This window comes from Phalacrocorax carbo, chromosome 4, assembly GCF_963921805.1.
Source record: "Phalacrocorax carbo chromosome 4, bPhaCar2.1, whole genome shotgun sequence".
NCBI lineage: Eukaryota > Metazoa > Chordata > Aves > Suliformes > Phalacrocoracidae > Phalacrocorax > Phalacrocorax carbo.
The window spans coordinates 1,592,589-1,611,310 of NC_087516.1; the positions used below are offsets into that span (position 1 = coordinate 1,592,589).

The 18,722-nt window shown below is 47.9% G+C and overlaps 1 protein-coding gene across 3 annotated transcripts in view; it reads right to left on the bottom strand.

The window, feature by feature from the left end:
• EXOC6B (exocyst complex component 6B) overlaps nt 1–18,722 on the bottom strand; it is a 313,474-nt gene that overhangs the window by 61,740 nt on the left and 233,012 nt on the right. For all 3 annotated transcript variants that reach the window (XM_064448801.1, XM_064448800.1, XM_064448799.1), the window contains one exon: nt 14,546–14,619. In XM_064448801.1, coding sequence (XP_064304871.1) covers nt 14,546–14,619 — 74 coding nt within the window. The remainder of the gene's footprint in view (nt 1–14,545; nt 14,620–18,722) is intronic.

Here is an 18,722-nt window from a genome sequence, read left to right on the forward strand (position 1 = left end):
TCATGAGCAGCTTTGTGCTCTGAGTCAGCATGTGAGGACTATTTCTGGCTACGGGGCACACCCAGCAAGGCTATCTACTCAGGTTCACTTAATCTTTGAAACAAAGATTCCTATCTACCATTGCTGTCATTCCTGATTACCACATCATTTCCCCATCAGCCCTCATGTCAGCAACCAAATTAAGGTATTACACTCTGGAACATTTAATGTGATTAGATCGGATGAGTATTTACTCTTCCACTTGGGCAGATGCGACTGCTGTGAACAGGAGGATGAGGAGCCGCCAAGTGAGTTTCGGCGTGGTACACACCTATTGCTCCTTCGCTGTCTGTCTGACACCACGTAATACAAAAGCCAGACCTTTATATTTTATGATATTCAGCATATCAGGGTGCTCCAGCCCACGCTCAAAACATACACATGCTTTAAATAAAATTCAAAGACACGCAGGCAACCAGGACAACCTGAATTTCCAAAGCCAGGAACTCCCAGCCCCACCCAACCCAGCACCCACTGGGGGAGACAGAACCAGACAGTACATGGGAAGCGACAAAAAAAAAAATAATCACAGAAATTAAACAAAATCTGTTGCGCACAAGAGGTCTCTTCCCAAATGGCACAAAGCTCCCAATGGCGCACCAGAAACCAAAGCTCTGCAACCTCTATGTCTGGTCAAACCAAGCCACGGCCCAAACTTTGACCAGCCAACCATCACAGCTGAGAGATTAATCAAAAACTACAAGAACTGAGTCACAGAGCTAAATTACCCAGTTTAACGAACTCAGAGTTTGCTCAAGCAAAACGAAGGCTCTTGGTGACGCAGAGAACCCAACCGTCGCCATCCCAGCAGATTGCCCACTAAGCACAAGTTGGGTCAACAAAGTTGGGCTGCCTAAAGTCTAGTATTACCGTATTTATTTTTTTTAAAGAGCTGGTCCACAGTTGAAAACCTTCTTCCCCACGGCAGCGCTGTCTCTCAGCCAACGTGAGCAGGTATCAGGGAGCAAACATCAGGATCTCCCCGTCACTCCTCCGTCAGACAGTTCCAAAATCATGCCATGCGCTGCTTTTCCCAGGGACCTCCCCTCCGAATCGCAGCATTTCTGGTACTCGCTTGGCTCCAAAGCACAGAGAGTCTTAAAGCAAGTAAAAAGTCCACCCCACCCTCTGTGAGCCGCTTTGGAGAAGGGAAAAGGCGGATGCTTCTCCCCTCCGATGGGATCAGCGAGGGACTTGAACCCTGGAACAGCAGGACATAAAACTCTACCCATTTTCCGTGGTGTGCGGCTGCTCAACGGCGACAGCTACGTAACCCCACTTAACCGCAGCTCTCCTGCCACACGAAGCCCAAAAGAAGTGGATCCCCAAGCGACCCGACATCCCGAATCGCACTGCGCCAGCGGCACAAGCTCAGCAATGCAGAGTTTAGAGTAGGTTTGGTGCTTCACGTTCTGCAGCAAGACCTTCCAGCCACGGCTATTTTTTCGGTCCTTTCTTTAGCGACAATCTGAAAGGATGACGCAGCTCCCTGAAGCCGACTTTAATGGATCCATTCAAGCAACAGCCTCGCTCTGCAATTATCGTGCCTATCCGGTCCAACTAATGTGCTTGTTTACACTATCTGGCAAACTCCAGATCGAGTGTCATTTCATGACCGGGATTCTTTTGCCTAAGCCAAGACCAACAGACCATGGTGGTAATTTAAACACTGAAAGCATGCACAGTATCGATCTGCAAGACTTGACGCCAGCTAGCTGTTACAGGAAAATACATCCCCCAGGGAAGTGCCTTCGGCGGGGCCTGATAGAGAAGGAGAATTTAAATGAATGAAGGAGAAGCCGGCTGGAGAGATTCATATGCATGAGCACATGACCTGAATAAATGCTGCACTTCGTGTGGTTTGTTAGATTTATTAGAAAGAGCGAGGGATTATCCAAGAGAACCGTGTGAAAACACACCGTAAGCTGGTGATGGGTCTGCAGCAGAAACCTGTCTGGCATCTCGAAACAGCCCCACCGATGCAGACGCGGTGCCTAAGAACGCGTTAAAGCATCCAGTAATAACAGGCGCTAAATCAACAGATTACAGTTAAATATAATAAACACTGTCTGGAGCCATACGCCTCCCCCCCACCCCTCTGCCTCCACGTTTGGGGCTGCCCTGTCTGCAAGCACAGGAAGACGGAGCCCACGGTGGAAACCACCCCATTCTCCACCCCCGCGGGAAGCAGCCACATGTTTCTGGGTTTTGGTGCGGAAGAGTCACAGGTTCAAAACCATTACAAAACACATGTTTTTTTTGACGAGAGGGCCACCTGCCAACCTCTCTGTGTGCGCTGGAAGGGCCTCTTGCGGAAGGCTTTCTAGACACGTGGTCTGAAAGGCGTTTGCATTTTGCTATCAGCAGTTCAAAGGGGGCGGGAGGTGGGGGAGACGACTTCATGGTTCTTCCATTGCTTAACCTCAGCTGAGCCAAGTGAGATGCACCATTTCTGCTTGGACCCATCAGAAGCCAAGGGATGCCACAACCATTTCCAGAGGAAAGCTCATCTCAGCTGGAACCTCAATAGTCCTTGGAGATACGTCAACCCCTCTCACTGGAGAAAGGGTCGAGCCTGCAAAATGGAGTTCAGCCACTCGGCTTCACCTCATCTCAGGTGTTACTGGAAGCAACACATGACGCACTGTGACCCGTTACAGAGTGTGACCAACACACCCTCCTGCAAAGCAGAAACTCCTCGGTGGGCCACTTCCACTGTCACACACACAGGTGTACTGTTCCTCTCACCCTCGTTTACTCTTCTCTGCGTCGCCTGGACAGTCGTGAATGTTCAGGAGGTCCTCCCGGTCCAGAAGGAACCTCTCCTCACTTTGTTCAGTCTTCATACCTGCTCTTAGGTCCAACGTGCAACATCTGTGTGTGTGTTACACTGGTTTCACCTTCAGCCGGATCCTCCAACGAGCCCCACGGCAGAAAACTGCCACTTCTCTGCATGGGTGGTCAGACCACCTCAATCTTTATCAATTAAAGACCATTAGCTTAATTGCTCCCTTCCCCCCTATGTACTGGAGCACACAGAGCCCTCTTAGCACTCTGCTGCTCTTGCATACCATCTTGGAAGCCACACATTACTTTGGACATGTATAAAAACAGGCAACAGTAAGGGTACTTACTCTAATATTTAGTCAAAATTTCACACCGGATCTCTAACGCTGGTGAAACCTCTGATGGTTTGGTGAAGGTTGTTACGTTTCTAGGATTAAGTGTTCATTCTACTAATGGGCAGGAAAGTCACCCTGAAAGCTAGAAAGTCAGCTGAGGAGATTTCTGGTTTGTTCACTTTAACACTAGGCATGAAGAATCACGGAATCATTTAGGTGGGAAGAGACCCTTCAGATCATCAAGTCCAACCTTTAACCTAACACTGCCAAGTCCACCACTCAACCGTGTCCCTAAGCGCCACATCTACACGTCTTTTAAATACCTCCAGGAATGGTGACACAAACACTTCCCTGGGCAGCCTGTGCCAGGGCTTGACGACCCTCTTGGTGAAGACACTTTTCCTAGTATCCAATCTAAACCTCCCCTGACACAGCTTGAGGCCGTTTCCTCTTGTCCTCCAAAAGAACTGCCTTTTGGAGACCATGTTCCCAACCCCTGGCTCCCTGAAGCTCATAGGTACATTTAAGGATAGAAACTGAAGCTGCATTAGCACAGACACCTTGAACACAACCAGCCGTGGGCTAGAACAAAACCCACCTCATCTTCCGTTACTTCTACTAGTAGCAGAGCTGTTACCTTGCAGCTTGATTTTGTCACTACTACAGATGCTGACGTACATCTAATAAAGCAACCATCACCCACACAAAGCCGTTCAGGTCCTATAGAGAGGAATCTGGTGCCATTTTAGGCATCCACCAGCTGCTTCCCCAGCAAGGCACAATGCCTGCGTCCCATCTACCTGTCTCTCGTGGACATCTAGGATACCTCTGGGCTTCTACGACAGCAGTAGACATCCACATTTAGACACCTCTACCACTCCCCTCCTATTCTAGAGGAAAACTATACTTAAACAACGAAGCACCTGTTTAGATCAAGAGCACAAAACTTCCCACTATCATCAGATCAATCTGTAAACTCTCCTAACAGAACCAACCTAGAAAATACCCCATCTATAGATCGAACAGCAACAACCATTCCGTTGTGTTTAAAAACACACATGTCCCGGAACCAACGGAACGTATAGGAATGGAAATTACTATTTTTATCACGGGATTGGGGGGGGGACACTAATAGAAAAGTTGAAATAAATGATACTGTAATGTTCCTTGCTTTATAGTGCCACCTTGCTGTCAAGTCATCAATAGAAATGACAGCTGCAGAAGACCGATGCTTTTGTGCGAGATGCGCAGTACGTTAACGCCAAGTGACCACGCTTCATGAAGGAATCGTTGGCTGAAATATAATATTAAAGTCATCTTAAAGCACAGGCCTGAGATCCCGGCTCCCAACTTATTCGGACGACACATCTCCTCTCTGCTGGTTTCTTCCAAAGCTCCAGTACCACGGTCATTCCTGCACCTGCTCTCCACTGCTTCAGCTCGAAGCATGAGTAGGCCAAGTTTCCTCTCCTCTGCCTTCTCTCCTTCACAGGGCTCTCACACATCAGAGTCACCCGCCTTTCCTCACAAACCTCACCTCATTTATTAACCTCTTAATTCACGTGAATGGCACTACATAAATGCTAGTCAATATGTGTACTCTGTAAATCAAATGGAAAAAAATCAATGGGGGAGTCTGACAAGAGCCTGCTCCGGGACCGGCTCTCTCAGAGGCAATGAATAGCTCATTCCTGAAGGAAACGTGGTACCGAAGGCTTCTCGACCAGCCGCCTTGCAAGTGAAGTCACCTTGATGGATAAAAGCACCAGTGGTCCTGTCTTGCGTACTCTCCCCAGATTTCCACCGTGCCAGGCCACTGGTGCCTTTTTGACTTGCGCGTGTTATTTCAGAACAGTGTCTGCTTGACTGGCCAAATATCACAATAGGCTTTTCCAAGAGCTAACATTTCCTTGCTCTGAAGCGACGACCCAGTGATCCAGCTGCCCTCGAGAGATCCCAAGGAGAAGAATTACCCGGATGCATCAGGATACTGTTTCTCTACAGCTTCAAAGACAAGGCTGCTCTGCAAACCTGACTCTACCACCCACCGAGGTCCAGCTGACGCGTTCCAGGGAGACCCAGCAGCTGAGCCGAGCGACTCTTCACGTTCACAGCAGCAACAGGAGTTCTCGGGGGCTCCCATGTCGCACAAGGTGAAGCTAGGATGTCATGAATGGCAGCCTCATAAAGGCTTCTTTATGGACGGCTCTTCCTCACCAGCTCGAGAGAGACAGCTCCCAAGCCTGCACAGATCGCCGGAGCGGATCTGGTTTCACAGGCGGGGATGTTGAGGTGAAGGGCAACCACCTCTGGCCCTCTCTATTCCCCATCAATCCTGCCTCAATCAGCAGGTTAAAGGTGAAAGTGGGCCTTATAACTCCAGCGGTGTCCGTTTCCCCGGTCGGATGACTGTCTCACAGCCCCCTGCAATTAGAGGGCACAGTGGGGAGGAGACCTCTCCCCCCACCAGCATGGGCCAGCTCCTGCTGTTCACGCCCTGGGGCAGACGCCTGAAGTCACAGCAACCTGCTCCAGGGTGGACGGACCACAGGCAGCCAGAGCTGAGGATGGTCAGGAGGAGACAGCGAGTCTCAGAGGAATAAAACCCAACCAAAATGGTATTCCCACCCCAGTGCAAGGTGCCCTTTTGCTGAGCTTCTTCATGGAGTCCCATCTGAGCGGCTGCACTGCTTGTTTTACCATAAAATGTAAATGAAAACAAGAGAAAGGAATAACAAGTGATCGTATAATGTTTTACTGAATCGCTCTCAGCACCCAGCCTTGGAAAGAAAAATTGATTTCTGTGTTAACTTCAGCAGATGAACACAGCAGCGTGGAGTGTGTGAGACCAAACCCCAGACCTGGGGGTGGCCACAGCGTGAAAAGCCCAGTCATTCCTGAGCAAACCCTAAGGCTCGGCCTAAAGCACCGACAAAGGTGAGGAGAAGTATCTCCCACCCCACCATCTTCTGATTTCAACATCTAAATAAGCCCGGTGCACTGTTTACATGACATCTCGAGGAATTTAACACCCAACCACGAGGTAGAGAACTCTATTCCTCGCATCCAAATTCCTCATTTCCTGCCTTTATTTCTTTTGTCTAGCCCAAAAATCTCCGAAGGAAAGAGGATTTGATTGTTTGTTTGTTTTTATTGTTCCAGCCTGCAAAGTGTCGACAGGCTCCACAATTTCCATTGCCATGCCCTAATGGAAGAAACCCAGGCCGCGCTCTCCATGTAAGAGAAGTGCTAACAGAATATGTTTGCACTCTTGATTTTTTTTTTTGTTTGAAGGCTCCGGGGAGTGCCCGGGCACTTTTAATTCCTCACCGTGCCAAAACATCCTTCCTGGATCAAGAGCGATGGATTCTGAGCAAGTCCGAGCAGCCAAATGGACTAGGCATCTCTGTGATTTTAATATAATTGAACTACAAAAGGCTATGTTTAAAGTAACTCTAAGACTAGCTTAAACCCACCAAAGCAAGAAAAATCAGAGTTAAGGCTCTAAATCCGCTCTGAGCTCACGCCTCTGTGTCTTTGCCTCTCCCCATCCCCTTTCTGCAGAGCACAGCAAGCAGCAGCTTGGATTTTCAGCACAAACTTTGAAGCGTCCTTCCTTTGTGAGTCAGGCAGTTAACACTGATTTAAAAATAAACAAACTACTTAATGTGCCTTTTTCAAATACTGTTGGTTTTTGGGGCACTAAAAAGAGAAAAAAAACAACCCCAAAACGTACCCTGAGCTTAACAAGCAAGAAACAGTGGTTTGGCCAAGCCCCTGGAACACCCGTCCTGGTGCACTGGGTTAGCCGCAGCCCGGGGGACCCCTGCACGGCTCCCTGGGCAATGCCTGCCCCACAATCCATGCCCGAGCACATCTCCATGGGCATTCGCATTAAAGTGCATCGGAGTGGAGAAAAAAATGCCTCTATCTGTCGTCCACGGGTCTCCGACACGGAGCACCTTTCCCGACGAGTGCTCTGGGGAGGCTGAGTGCCACCACAGGTGCGGGGTGCCGGGAGCAGCACACCCACGCATGGGAGTCCAGCCTGGCCTTTAGGAGGTTCCAACACAGCTTGCAAACCATCTCTTGCTACTGCTTAGATGTGTCATAACCGCTCTGTGACAGCTTTTAATCAAGGGCCAGTTGGTTTCCAGAGAAGAGAAAGCACCTTGCTCTGACGTTACCAACAGGGGTTAAGATGGATGGTGCTCACATCAAGGCAAAAGGATCAGGCGGTATTAAGAGCATGAAATAAGGCAAAAAAGGCCCCTCGTTAAACATCTGTGGGTTTTATTTGTTATTTTCTATTGGCTTTTTTTATAAGTCAGTCCCTCCATCTCATCTTTCTATTTTATCACCTCTTCCGAGTTTCCTAGGGAGTCGTGGGGCGGGTGACAGGTGGATGGAGACACCTAAATACCCTGACTAATGGAAATCGAAAGGGCATTTGAAGCACAAGGGGTGAGAGGGAAATAGGTGCCAACATCTCCTGTGATCTCCAGATGCCGAGGGCCTTGGGCACACCTTGCTCACAGGTGAAGCAGGTACCGTGTTCTCACCACAGCAGGTTTCTAACCCGAGCCGAAGGGTTTGGCCAGCCCCACCTCCCAAAGGGCGGACGACTCATACGATAAGAGTACATGAAATTCATAAGGTTTTAAACGGGCCTTAATACATCTGTAAGTCTACACAGTTACTTTCCACCAGGTGATTACAGCAAACACTTTCAAAGGTAATTTCATTCCAACTAGGGATTTAGAAAACAAATCCAGGCTTTTCGTGAGCAAGAAAGCTAATGCACGAGTCCTTTTTTGTTGTTACAAAATTATTGTATTACCCCATGCAGATAACTTTTGAGAGGAAACTCAGCATGATGCTGGAGTGGCCCAGACGCCGCTGAGGGCCACCATAAATTAACACCAGACTACAGCTTTGAAATCGGCTTCCCCAGGCAATCTGGCATTTAGAAAAACCGACACAATTTGGGTCTATGGAAGTAGAGAGGTGCGACAGACGATGAAGGCGATGATATCCCCACTTCTGGGAAGCCGATGTGGCTACGGCTTCTGGATGCCTAGAAAAGCACCCATCACACTCACGGGTGTGAGGAAACAAAATGCCATTTAATTGGCAGTAATGGGTTCGGCTGTAAGTCAGACACGTTTGGCCTGCCTTTTCTGGGCTCCATCTTCTGTTTAGACTCTTCTAGTCTTCGCGTTTGTGCAAGAACCAGCAAAATGGGCCGTTATTCGTTGGCCCATAACGAACATGATTAGTTATTGTGGCTGCATTATCCAAAAGATACCAATCAGCGGAAGGAACTCAGAGAGGAGCAACAAAATTAACATCCCGGAGATACGATCTTAACAGCAAAACTCTGTATTTAAGGGTAATGATAAAACTGGCTCAAACCCATCATTGCTGGGTAACCGAGAATTAAGGCTGCAAATGGAACACGTGTCTTCACACCTCTTGCTTCCCTAGCGCACAAGAAGATGGCATTTGCAATGAAAGATTAGCAAAATTCAACATTTCGCTTGACACCGCTTGGGAGGCAGCTGCGGGCAGGGCATGCAGGACCGCCCCGAGAGCCAGCGAAGGGCTTCAGATTGCTGAGCAAGAGAGGAGAATGCAGCAGAGGCCACCTAAATGATTAAATAATTAAAGCAAGCACTACTAAGCAAGGACAGAATACAGGGTAAACACAGGAGTAAAGGGATGCAGGTAAAGGAGAGGAGAGAATGTAAGTTAAGTGAGATATAAAATGTAAATGCTGCCTTCCTATGGGAAAAATCCTCTCGCAAAGGGCATTAAACACTAAAGACGGCCAGAAACCAAAACGTACGAGGGTGCTTCCCAAAAAAACCAGAGTACAGGATCCCCCACGTTGCAGCCTTCGGCGGGAGCAGTGCAACGGGCGCTCGGGAGAACCAGCTGAGCTGCGAGGCCAAAGATGGGCGAGGTAGTGGGCCAGGGGGATGGCAGTCTGGAGAACAGTTTGGGGATGGAAAAGAGCAACTGGCAAGGAAGGCAGATGAGCTGAAACCCGTGAGTCACCTTCTCACCTCTGCCTTACTGCTTCCAGTAACCCACGTGGCAGGTACTCTCCCTGCAACTTCTCTTACAACAGAAACCTGTGCTCCAAAGACGCAAGCAAGTACATGTGAAGAGAAGACATCTCGCCGGGATAGTTCACTTAATCGATCCTCCCTCTAATTCGATTTTCAACTTCTGTTGCATCTATCAGCAAAACTAGTGGGGAAAAATACGCCAAACCAGTTTCACACCCAACGAGCCTCTCCACGCCACTGCACGCTCATGGCACTCTCTCAGCAGGCTCAACCCAACATCTTGTTTTCACATTGCTCCTCAGATATCTCATTAGGCTTTGCAGGGCAGAGAAACCACTTTTAACTGCAAAATATGAAAACAAGTTCAAAAAAAAACAAAACAACACAGGGCTTCTTGCCTGGTGGGAACGAACCTGCATGCTCTCCTGGATGCTGCCTCGGGGCTCCCAGAGGGACTGTCTCCTCCCTCCTGCCATCGAACTGCCTCAGGTAACAGAGTAGAGAGGTGGCCAGAGCCTTGCAGTGTCACGTCTAAGCACAGACCTATGGGGCCTTGGCCCTTTCGCCCAAATTTGCAAGGGCTTCCCCTCAGCCACCGTGCCTGGAGCTGGGTGTGGAAGCCCTGGACCGCATGGTAGCAGCAGGAGACAGTTATGTCTCACCTGGTACAGGTTCACCTTGCACAAGTCCAAGACTCCAAGTGCCTTTGAAGCAGCCAACAACCAAATCAGATAGAGTTTAAAAACCTTATTTACCGTCTGCTGTTTCGATAGGAAGCTAAGCTGGATATCCACGAATGCCAGCATTACTGTATCTCTCACCGTAACCTCACAGTTTGCCATTCCCGACAACGGAGCAGGTTGTTCCTTAAAACCAAGCAAAGAACCAAGAAATCCAAGTTTCCCCATGGGTTTCTCTCAAGGCTGAGTCTAAGGGATGAGCTCACACTGCAGCTTTTCTCCTCTATCTTGGCTCCTATTTTCAGAAGAACGTGTAGGGCTGTTACACCTTTGAAGCCCACCGACCAAGTATGGCCAAAGGGGCCAGAGAGTTCAGAAGTCACTGGGGGAAATTAAGACGGAGACAAAGAACAACTGCACATTTCATACGGCTAAAAGCTCCTGCCTAACTTTGTATCTTGTCTTCTAAATGGAAAAAAAAATACCAAAACCTCCAGCAATTACGCAAACAATGCAGAAGAGATAGGAAACGTGATGAAGGGAAGAACAGGGTGCAGAGCAGGGAGGGAAGGGAATTGTGCTCCTGAGGGGAACACTCTTCTACTAAGCATCTTTATCAGAGGTAACAGGGAAAAATTAATGCATCAGAGGGAGACCTCTCATTACCCAGCTGGCCGGCACCCAACATGAACCCACAATAACCACAAGTGGCTTTCGAACACAGTAAAAAGACGCGCCAAGTGTTTGCTATTGTACAAGCGGCACGCAGGAGAGCTGTTCCAAGCTCAGCGATAGCGCTTGCCTGTCTCAGCCTCACCGAGGGGCTTTGGAGAGCTGACGCTCAAATTCATAACCACCGTCAGGTTATAGTCATAAAGTAAAACAGAAAAATGATGGAGCAGAGGAGTGGAACCTCCGTGCCCTCATCCCTCGCATGCCTGCGTGCCTCCAGCAAGACGAGATCCCGCCTGCCTTTCTCTAAATCTCCCTCAACGCTGAAGTTTGCACTTGCAGAGGAAATTCAACACACAGGATTTACGATTCGCTGGACAGACGAAGAGACCTAGAGTAAGGAGCTCTAATCCATCGAGGACGTTCCCTCGCTAGAGCCCAGAGTGAAATTCTTTGAGTGCTGGAGACAGATTTTCCTTGGCGGGCAGCCACGAGGGTCGATCTGGCTTCTAGGAGAGATCAGCATGGCTGTGAATTGCAGCGACTTCACAGACAAACATAAAACCTTCCTCTTCAACTAACTTTCTTATAATAAACCCACGAAAATGAAAAGCTAAAACATTTCCAGCTGGCCAGAAGCTGCGGAGAGAACAGTGAACTTATTGCACGCGCAGGCTCGGGGCTGATCGAAAGCTCCTGGAGATCTTCAGTGGACTTTGGACATTCAATGGTATTGGGACAGAAGCGCCTAAGTCACTTTTGAAAGAAAGATGCAGAGGACTAAATTATTTAGGAGCCTTTCATATTTCAGCAAGGTTATTTATGAAACTGAATTGATTTCACATTTCTAACATACAGCACTGAGTGCGTAAGAGCAAAGTTTAAACTTCAAGGGGAAAAAAGCAACTATTGCTTCCTCATAAAGCCTTAAATATTTGAGTACCGCTGTCAGACCCCTGTTACAAAAAGGCTCTACAGAAGGATGTGAGATGCGACTCGATTTACTTTATCACTTCATTAAAGGTATTTAGAGATTTAGAATTGTCCCAGGATGGGAAGAAAAGTCCTTTTTTAAATGACTGTGCTTGACTCTTTTTACCATACGGAAACAGAATTGCTCCCAAATTCCTTGAGCACAAGGGGAAAATCAGGCTTCCAATGTACGGAGGGATCCTACCCTTGAGTCTGCTGCACTGAACAAGGAGGAACTCTGATACTCCTGGACAATGCCAGTTTTACAGGCCATATTTCCCACTACGAGGATCTCTGTTAAAGACACAAACCAAATCACTACATTCTTCTACCATGTTATATCGTATTGTACTAAGGATTAATTTTGGTCATTCCCTTAAACTTAATCATCCCACGTGACTTTGAAAATTTTCTCTCATCTACAACTGCTCTGCAACAGCCAGCACTGAAATATCTTGGGAAGGGAGGGGGAAATCTCTTTGATCTCCCCACTTGCTTGGTGCATTTTTTGCCCAGTCATTTTTCCTCCCTACATAACCAAGCCAGACCGCTTCTGCCTGCTCGTGCAAAGCCACACTAACTGACAGGACAGCTCCATGGTAAGTATAAACCTACCTGAAATCTAAACCTAGAAATTACTTTTAACCTTTTGAGAGGCCTGTCTGGATTTCAGGTTGGAAACACCCTTTCACCAGCTACACCGGCGCTCCTTCCTGGGCAAAGGAAAACAGCCAGAAACACAAACACTTTCAGGTTCACAGCTTTAAGTCAATATTGTGTTAACATTTAGCAGCTTAAAAGAGAAAGAACGCAACGTCCAAAAAGAACAAATTAAAAACAAGTTGAAGAACAAACTGAAGACCTCTCTCCCCCGTACCTTCATCCATCCACCCTCGCAGCTATCCCCTGCTCCCGGGCCCTGCAGCTGGAGCCGCAGTCCAACAAGAAGCACCACGGTGGTGGGAGCATCGGATGGCCCCAGGGCAGCCCCCGGAGCTTCAAACAGACGGAGTTTGGTGCCACATTACATGTCACGGGATTAGGCCATCGACTGGATCAAGGCAGCTGGGAGCTATCTCATCGTTGCACGTTGCTGCTAATCTCAATAAGCCGGTGATAGGTGGACTCTTCTCTACTTGGAGCAATGAGGCGTTGTCCATTACCCATACGATACTTGGCACCGACAAGCATCCCTGTTATCCAGAAGATCTAGGACTGCCTGTCCTCACCTGAAACTCAACAGGCCAGAGCATCTCCCCTTTCTGCTCACAAAACTCAGAAAAGCTCTTATTTTCAAATGCAAGAAAAATAGTTGGGACTACCTTCCAGAACAAAGAAGAAAATGCCATGTACAAAGATGACCGTTTGACAGAGGAGGAAGGAGTGTAGAGGGCTACTGTTCAGCTTTCTCCTCACCCGAGCTGAATTCATTTGGCTGCGCTTTGCACTTATGAACCGTACAAACATTTCCCTGCTAATGCACTGGCTCAGACCAGCTGAACCTCGCTGAGCGTTTTTAAGGCATTTCATTCTTCAAACAGCCACAGCTTTCCTCTTCAAAATCCCTGCATTCAAGTCTTCGTGCTTGGAAAAGGACCAAAGCCTCCACATTTCCTTATACCCAGGAGGCTGTGAGCGCGTTGCGTACCGCAGTCAATAAAGTGCCAAGAAGCTAATGAAGATAAAAGCGTCAACGCGTACCAGTGATAACACACACCTTTCCCGTTTTCCATTTTGACCTATTTTGACCATTTTGCAAACAAATTTGTCAGGTGCTCGCAGGCCCAAGTCCGAAAAGCAAACGCGCAGCATCTCAATGTTATTAAACTTATTGCTCCTCCGCAGAAGTGTCGTGGGATGACAGATTGCTCCCTGCACATCAATTGGATTCGGAGAAGTTCTCAAACCCTTACGGGTTAAAAGCGGCTCCAGCATGAATCGGAGTCCCAGTGGTAAGGAGATCATCGATACAAGGGATTATGCAGATTTAAGAAATACCCTCGGCACCCGAAAGTTTTCAGAATGCAAACTACGTCAACCCTGAAAACAAGAGGCACTGCATCATGATGGCAGGAGGGACAAAGCCAGGGGGGTTTAACAGACAAAAAAAGATTGTTTTAATAGGAGAGAAGCATCAGTCATTGAGTCTTACTTCATTCAGACTTTCTATCCAACCCATCCATCTTCAGTGCCAAGAGATGACAGGACCACCTCACTTTTCCCCCCAGCCTAGGATATCAATAATGCCCATTTCTACCCCAAACAAATGACTCGCTAGAATGGCCCTTTTCCCTAAATCGGCTTGCCAAGCCCCACAAATGCCTCAGTACCTGCTACGGTCAACTTGGCTCTGACGGGGCCCCCTTGAGAGGTGGGCACCGATGGGTGGAGCCTTCCCCAATCATCTTCCCCAACAGCCACTTTGTCATTCATGGCCGGGGACCATCTGCGGAAGAGGGGACTGGGGAGGGGGGAGCCGAGCCAAAGACGGACACAAACGGGCGCGCACACACTCATACCCTCCCCACACAAGCCCGAATGCAAATTCCTTCGCCCTCGCAAAACGCCTCTGCGGGCATTATCTGTGAACAAAAGTCCTCGAGGCGGGCGGTCTCTGCATCACTGCTCTCTCTGTTAGCACCACCTGCTTGGCGTCAGCCGGGAGAGTCGCCGAGTTATCTTTTTGCCGCGTCTGCAGAAGCCAACGGGAGCACAATGGACCCCATCGGCCAGGGTCAGGCATGGCTTTCTTTCTCGCCCCCGTACCATCAGCCCTTTTCACCTCCACCATCTCCAGGACCCCGGAGCGCTCAATAAGGAGGTGGCTTCGAGGCGCAGGGAGGAGGAGGCGGGGGGGGGGGGGAAATATAGGTCTCTGGCGTAAATCACCGACGCCGTTTCCCCTCCTCTCCCTTTCCTTAAGACCTGATGGTCTTCAGTCACACATCTTAAAAGAAAAACAAAAAACAAAAACACAAAGACTTACTTGTCTCAAGTCGATGAAGGCCAACTGCAGCGTGTCCCCTTGGAACCCAGGCACTGGGCCGGATCTGGCAAACTCTGTGGGAAAGAAAAGAGGATAAAAAGCGCCTTTAACTAACCATGGACAGGGAGATTGGCAGACGGATGACAGGGAAGACAAGAGAGGCTGGGGGAGAGGAGGACCGCGCTTCTAAGGAGTCATGTCTCCCTCCCTTCAGCGTCTTTGTTCGCCCTTCAAAATTCGTGTCATCAAAACACCATTAATTCCACCGTCCTGACAGCAAGGAAACTGTACTAATTCGACCTGAAATTTATTCCCATGAGCCGTACTGGGCTTCAGAGTATTTGTTTTGTGAATGGACAAACAACTCGCCGAGAAGAAAGGGGGGGATGGGGGTGGAAAAGTTTTTCCTCTCAACACAATCAAATCTTCAGCTGTGAAACTCTTTTCAGTTCCGAAAGCTATTTATATTTTAGGGCGCTGAAGGAATTTTCTAATTTCACGCCTGTCACCAGGCCCCATAAGCATTCATCAAAAAAATATGCCCAGCCGCATCATTAATTATTCGGCAGCAGATTATTTGCATTATCTGGTATGGCGCACTACTGCCAGCGTACAGTCACCCCAAATGGGAGCTATCGCGGCCATTATGTGGCGTATTTATTGATGTTGGATGAAGACATCTGACAACTGAATAACATTGGCTTCTAAAGCCAAGAGAATATATCCAAGGCCACATTTGCCTCCGTCCAGTGTAATCTGTTCAAAATTTCATACTTAAGTCATTTATTTTTCTTCTAATCCATTATTTAAACCAAGCCTAAAACCACTGAGGGGGACTTGAATGACTCCACGTTAGAGGACCTTAGCACTTCCATGCCATTTAACAGCTTTGACTTGGTAGCGCTCATGAAGCCAATGACTGCACATATTCAAGCATGTCTTTTGAAGGTATGCCTGAGGTTGATTTTGCCCAACTTCACTTGATTTCACCCCTTTTAGCCACAGAATTAACAGCTTTATCTCCGCTCTCCCTGCAACTTCTCATCACCGAGGGGACTTGATTTCTGAAGTCACAACTCAACATCACGAAAGACACAAGAGCGAGCTTCTGCCTTTGGCTGAATTTTGTTGCTCCTGCAGACACTGAAGATGCTGTATGCTGGAATGAAATGTTTTCTTGAGATGCAACCAAGTGTGATGGCAGAAAGCAAGAAGGAAGGGAAGATGCACACCAACCTACGGGTTTTTAAGTTATGTTTGGCCCGTTTTCGCCCAACTATTCTGGTTTTTACCATACGAGAACCCCCAAAACAGCTCCCGCAGCTGCACAAAGCTGAGGACTAAGGATGGCTCTGCAATAAGGAAGGAGGATTTTGCCTTCTTTCTCCATGACTGGACAGAGGTACTAGTGGACAAAGCCTGTCCTGTCCTTAAACGCTAAGCAGAGTCATTTCATGCCAGATGGTCTTCTCCTTGAATGCTGCTTCTTCCAAAAGTTACCTCGTTTTCAAGCAAATGACACAAAAGTCATCACGGTGTGATGGCAAATGCCACCACAGTCCTATTTTTAAGGACCTCTTATAGCAGCCCATGGCTCTAACGAGACCAGGCTAATGAATGAGACATCGGGATTCAGCCCGGTTCCTCAACTGCCTTATTTGAGGAAACCAGAGAGGGTTATCTGTCAGCTTTCTTGCTCCACCTTCCATTAAAACCTTGGGATGAAGAACATCCTTCAACAGAGACACAGGTACCTCCGGGGGCAGAGCAGGCCGTTTTCAGACATCCATGGCTTTGCTTTTTAATATTTTCAGATGCCAGAAGAGCTCTGAGATTGAAACGATCACTCATCTTTGCAGTGATCACTCAAGTGACAGCCGCTGCAGGACAATAGCAAACATGGCTGTAAAACCATTAGTTTTATCCAACGTTACTACCAGAAACAAATAATAAAAAAGAGAAAGTATGTGCGTGACTGTTCGCATTTAGATTTGGGTTGGGAATAGCACGAATCAAAGCCAGGAGACCCATCGCTTGCCACTTCTTCACCAGAGGGGACAGGACAGAGAAAGGAGCTTCCAGCCAGTTCCACTGACCGATGCTGCAATATTCTGGCTGCACATAGTCCAAAGAGAGTTTACATTTAACCCCCCAAAACTGTTTTAATTAACTCTAACCGTAAAGGCACTTTAATGTACGTTTGCTATAAAATTTGACTGTAGCTTGCCTGTGCCAGCTCACACACGCAAGGGAGGACTAACACAAGCTTTCTGACTCTGATCTGCAAGGGATAAATCATCTTTACACATTCGCTGTACACCCCACTGTCTCATCTGGAAAAATTATCCCCCAAACCACATCAAACCTAACACACCCCCACTTTGGAAAAGCACGTACCTGAGACGCTAAAAACTTGGAGGTGCGAGAAATGGCGTTTGAGCATCCTCTCGAGGGATGAAACTGCCTGGGGCAGCTTAGTGTCGCAGACGTCCCGGGGTTGAGGTACCCAAGAAAGTGGCTGAACCTCTACATCCTACCCTCTTAAGGATGGGGTCACATCATGTAACTAATTATATTTGGAGAAACACTGGAAAACAGAAACCCTGAAAGGACTGCAATGAAAGAAAATTTCTATTTTGGATTTAAGGGCTTCACAGCTGCTAGAAATCTATTTAGAAGCACGCATGGAGTCGTGAAATTTAAGATCTTCCCAAAAGCATGAATTTCAAATCCTCATGAGAAAACGCCTGTGACTGGGTCTCGAATGTTCTCACGAGACTTGTGAATTTATCACTACTGTCATCTGCTCCTGAGCAACCCACGACAGATTTCATCCCAAGGCGTGGTTTCTAGTCAGCAGCTCACCTTCAGCTGCCTCTTCCCGAGGAAGCACAGGGAGGAAGGCTGGGGGAGTTAGGGAGCGACCCAGCCCTTTAACCCTGCACATTATGACGACGGCAGCACGTTGAACCAACGCTTGCTTCAGCAGTAACTCTCATCAAAAGAACAGATTGGAGCCCCTACTGCATTAACACTGCACTTCACATTCAAGAAGTGAAATGGAGTATGAGATCATATTATTTGTATTACAGAAGAAACGGGAGCAGGAGTACAGCTCAGATGCCAGAAGAAAGCTGCTACAGCCCCTGGCTGTAAGGAGCCCAAAGAGGAATGAATGCAATGCTTCACCCCACGGTTGTTATAAAAATAGCCGTACCTTCTGTAATCGTAGGTCACATTTTACATACCAATGCCACAAACTTATTTTGAAGGAGGAATGAACAAAGTCTTAAAGAAAAAAAGAAACAAAGAAGAGAACAGAGCTTTAGAGGAAAGACACAGCCAGTTCTTCTTGGTTTTAATCTCTTCAACCAGATTTCAGGATAATTTTCTCGGAACAACCGAGCACAGTGTTGGCCTCAGTACTGTCGGATTCGTTTATTGCACTGTCTCCACTACCAAGGCAAGTGGCAAACATAGCAAGCCACCTACAGTACAGCCCCTTGAGCAGAAAATCACAAGAGAATAGAGCAGATCAGTATGCGGCTGTTTGTACAAAGCATTTAGCCAGGCTAAAGGTTTGAGAGACTTGTGTTCAGGCCAAAAAAGTAATGTCTTTGCAAGGTCTACAGGCTTGGGCCACCCAGGGCAGGTCACAGGGGGACTCTAACCTCTCTTCCAAAACATTTCACCGATGAAAGAATCAAGGAACAGGAACCGTTAAGCCCTTTACAATGAACAAAGAATAAAGAGTTCAAAAGCACATCAGAAAAGAGACATCCACTGTAAATTAATTATACAGAACGGGGGAATCTCTTTTTGTATACTGCGGATGGCTACGCACACAGGGGCAGCCTTACACGTATTGTGCAGTTCAAATAAACACAGCTGGCGACTTCGTTCCTCCAAAACACCATTTTGAGGGTAAGATTTTCTCGAAATTGCACGACACCGCCAGAATTCAGGACAGCAGACCTGCGGGATCGAGATTACAGGAGCTCTTGGCGAGGGAAACCCAGGCGATCCGCTTGAGGTCGCATCAGTCGCGAACAAGATTTGGTGTTTGGGCAAACAACCACCTCAGTATTGCTCAGTGAAGAATGTAGGTCTCAAAGTCACCTTCCTTAGACAAACCCTTGGAAGAGTATCTTGGGAAAGCCAAGGGACAGGACCTCTT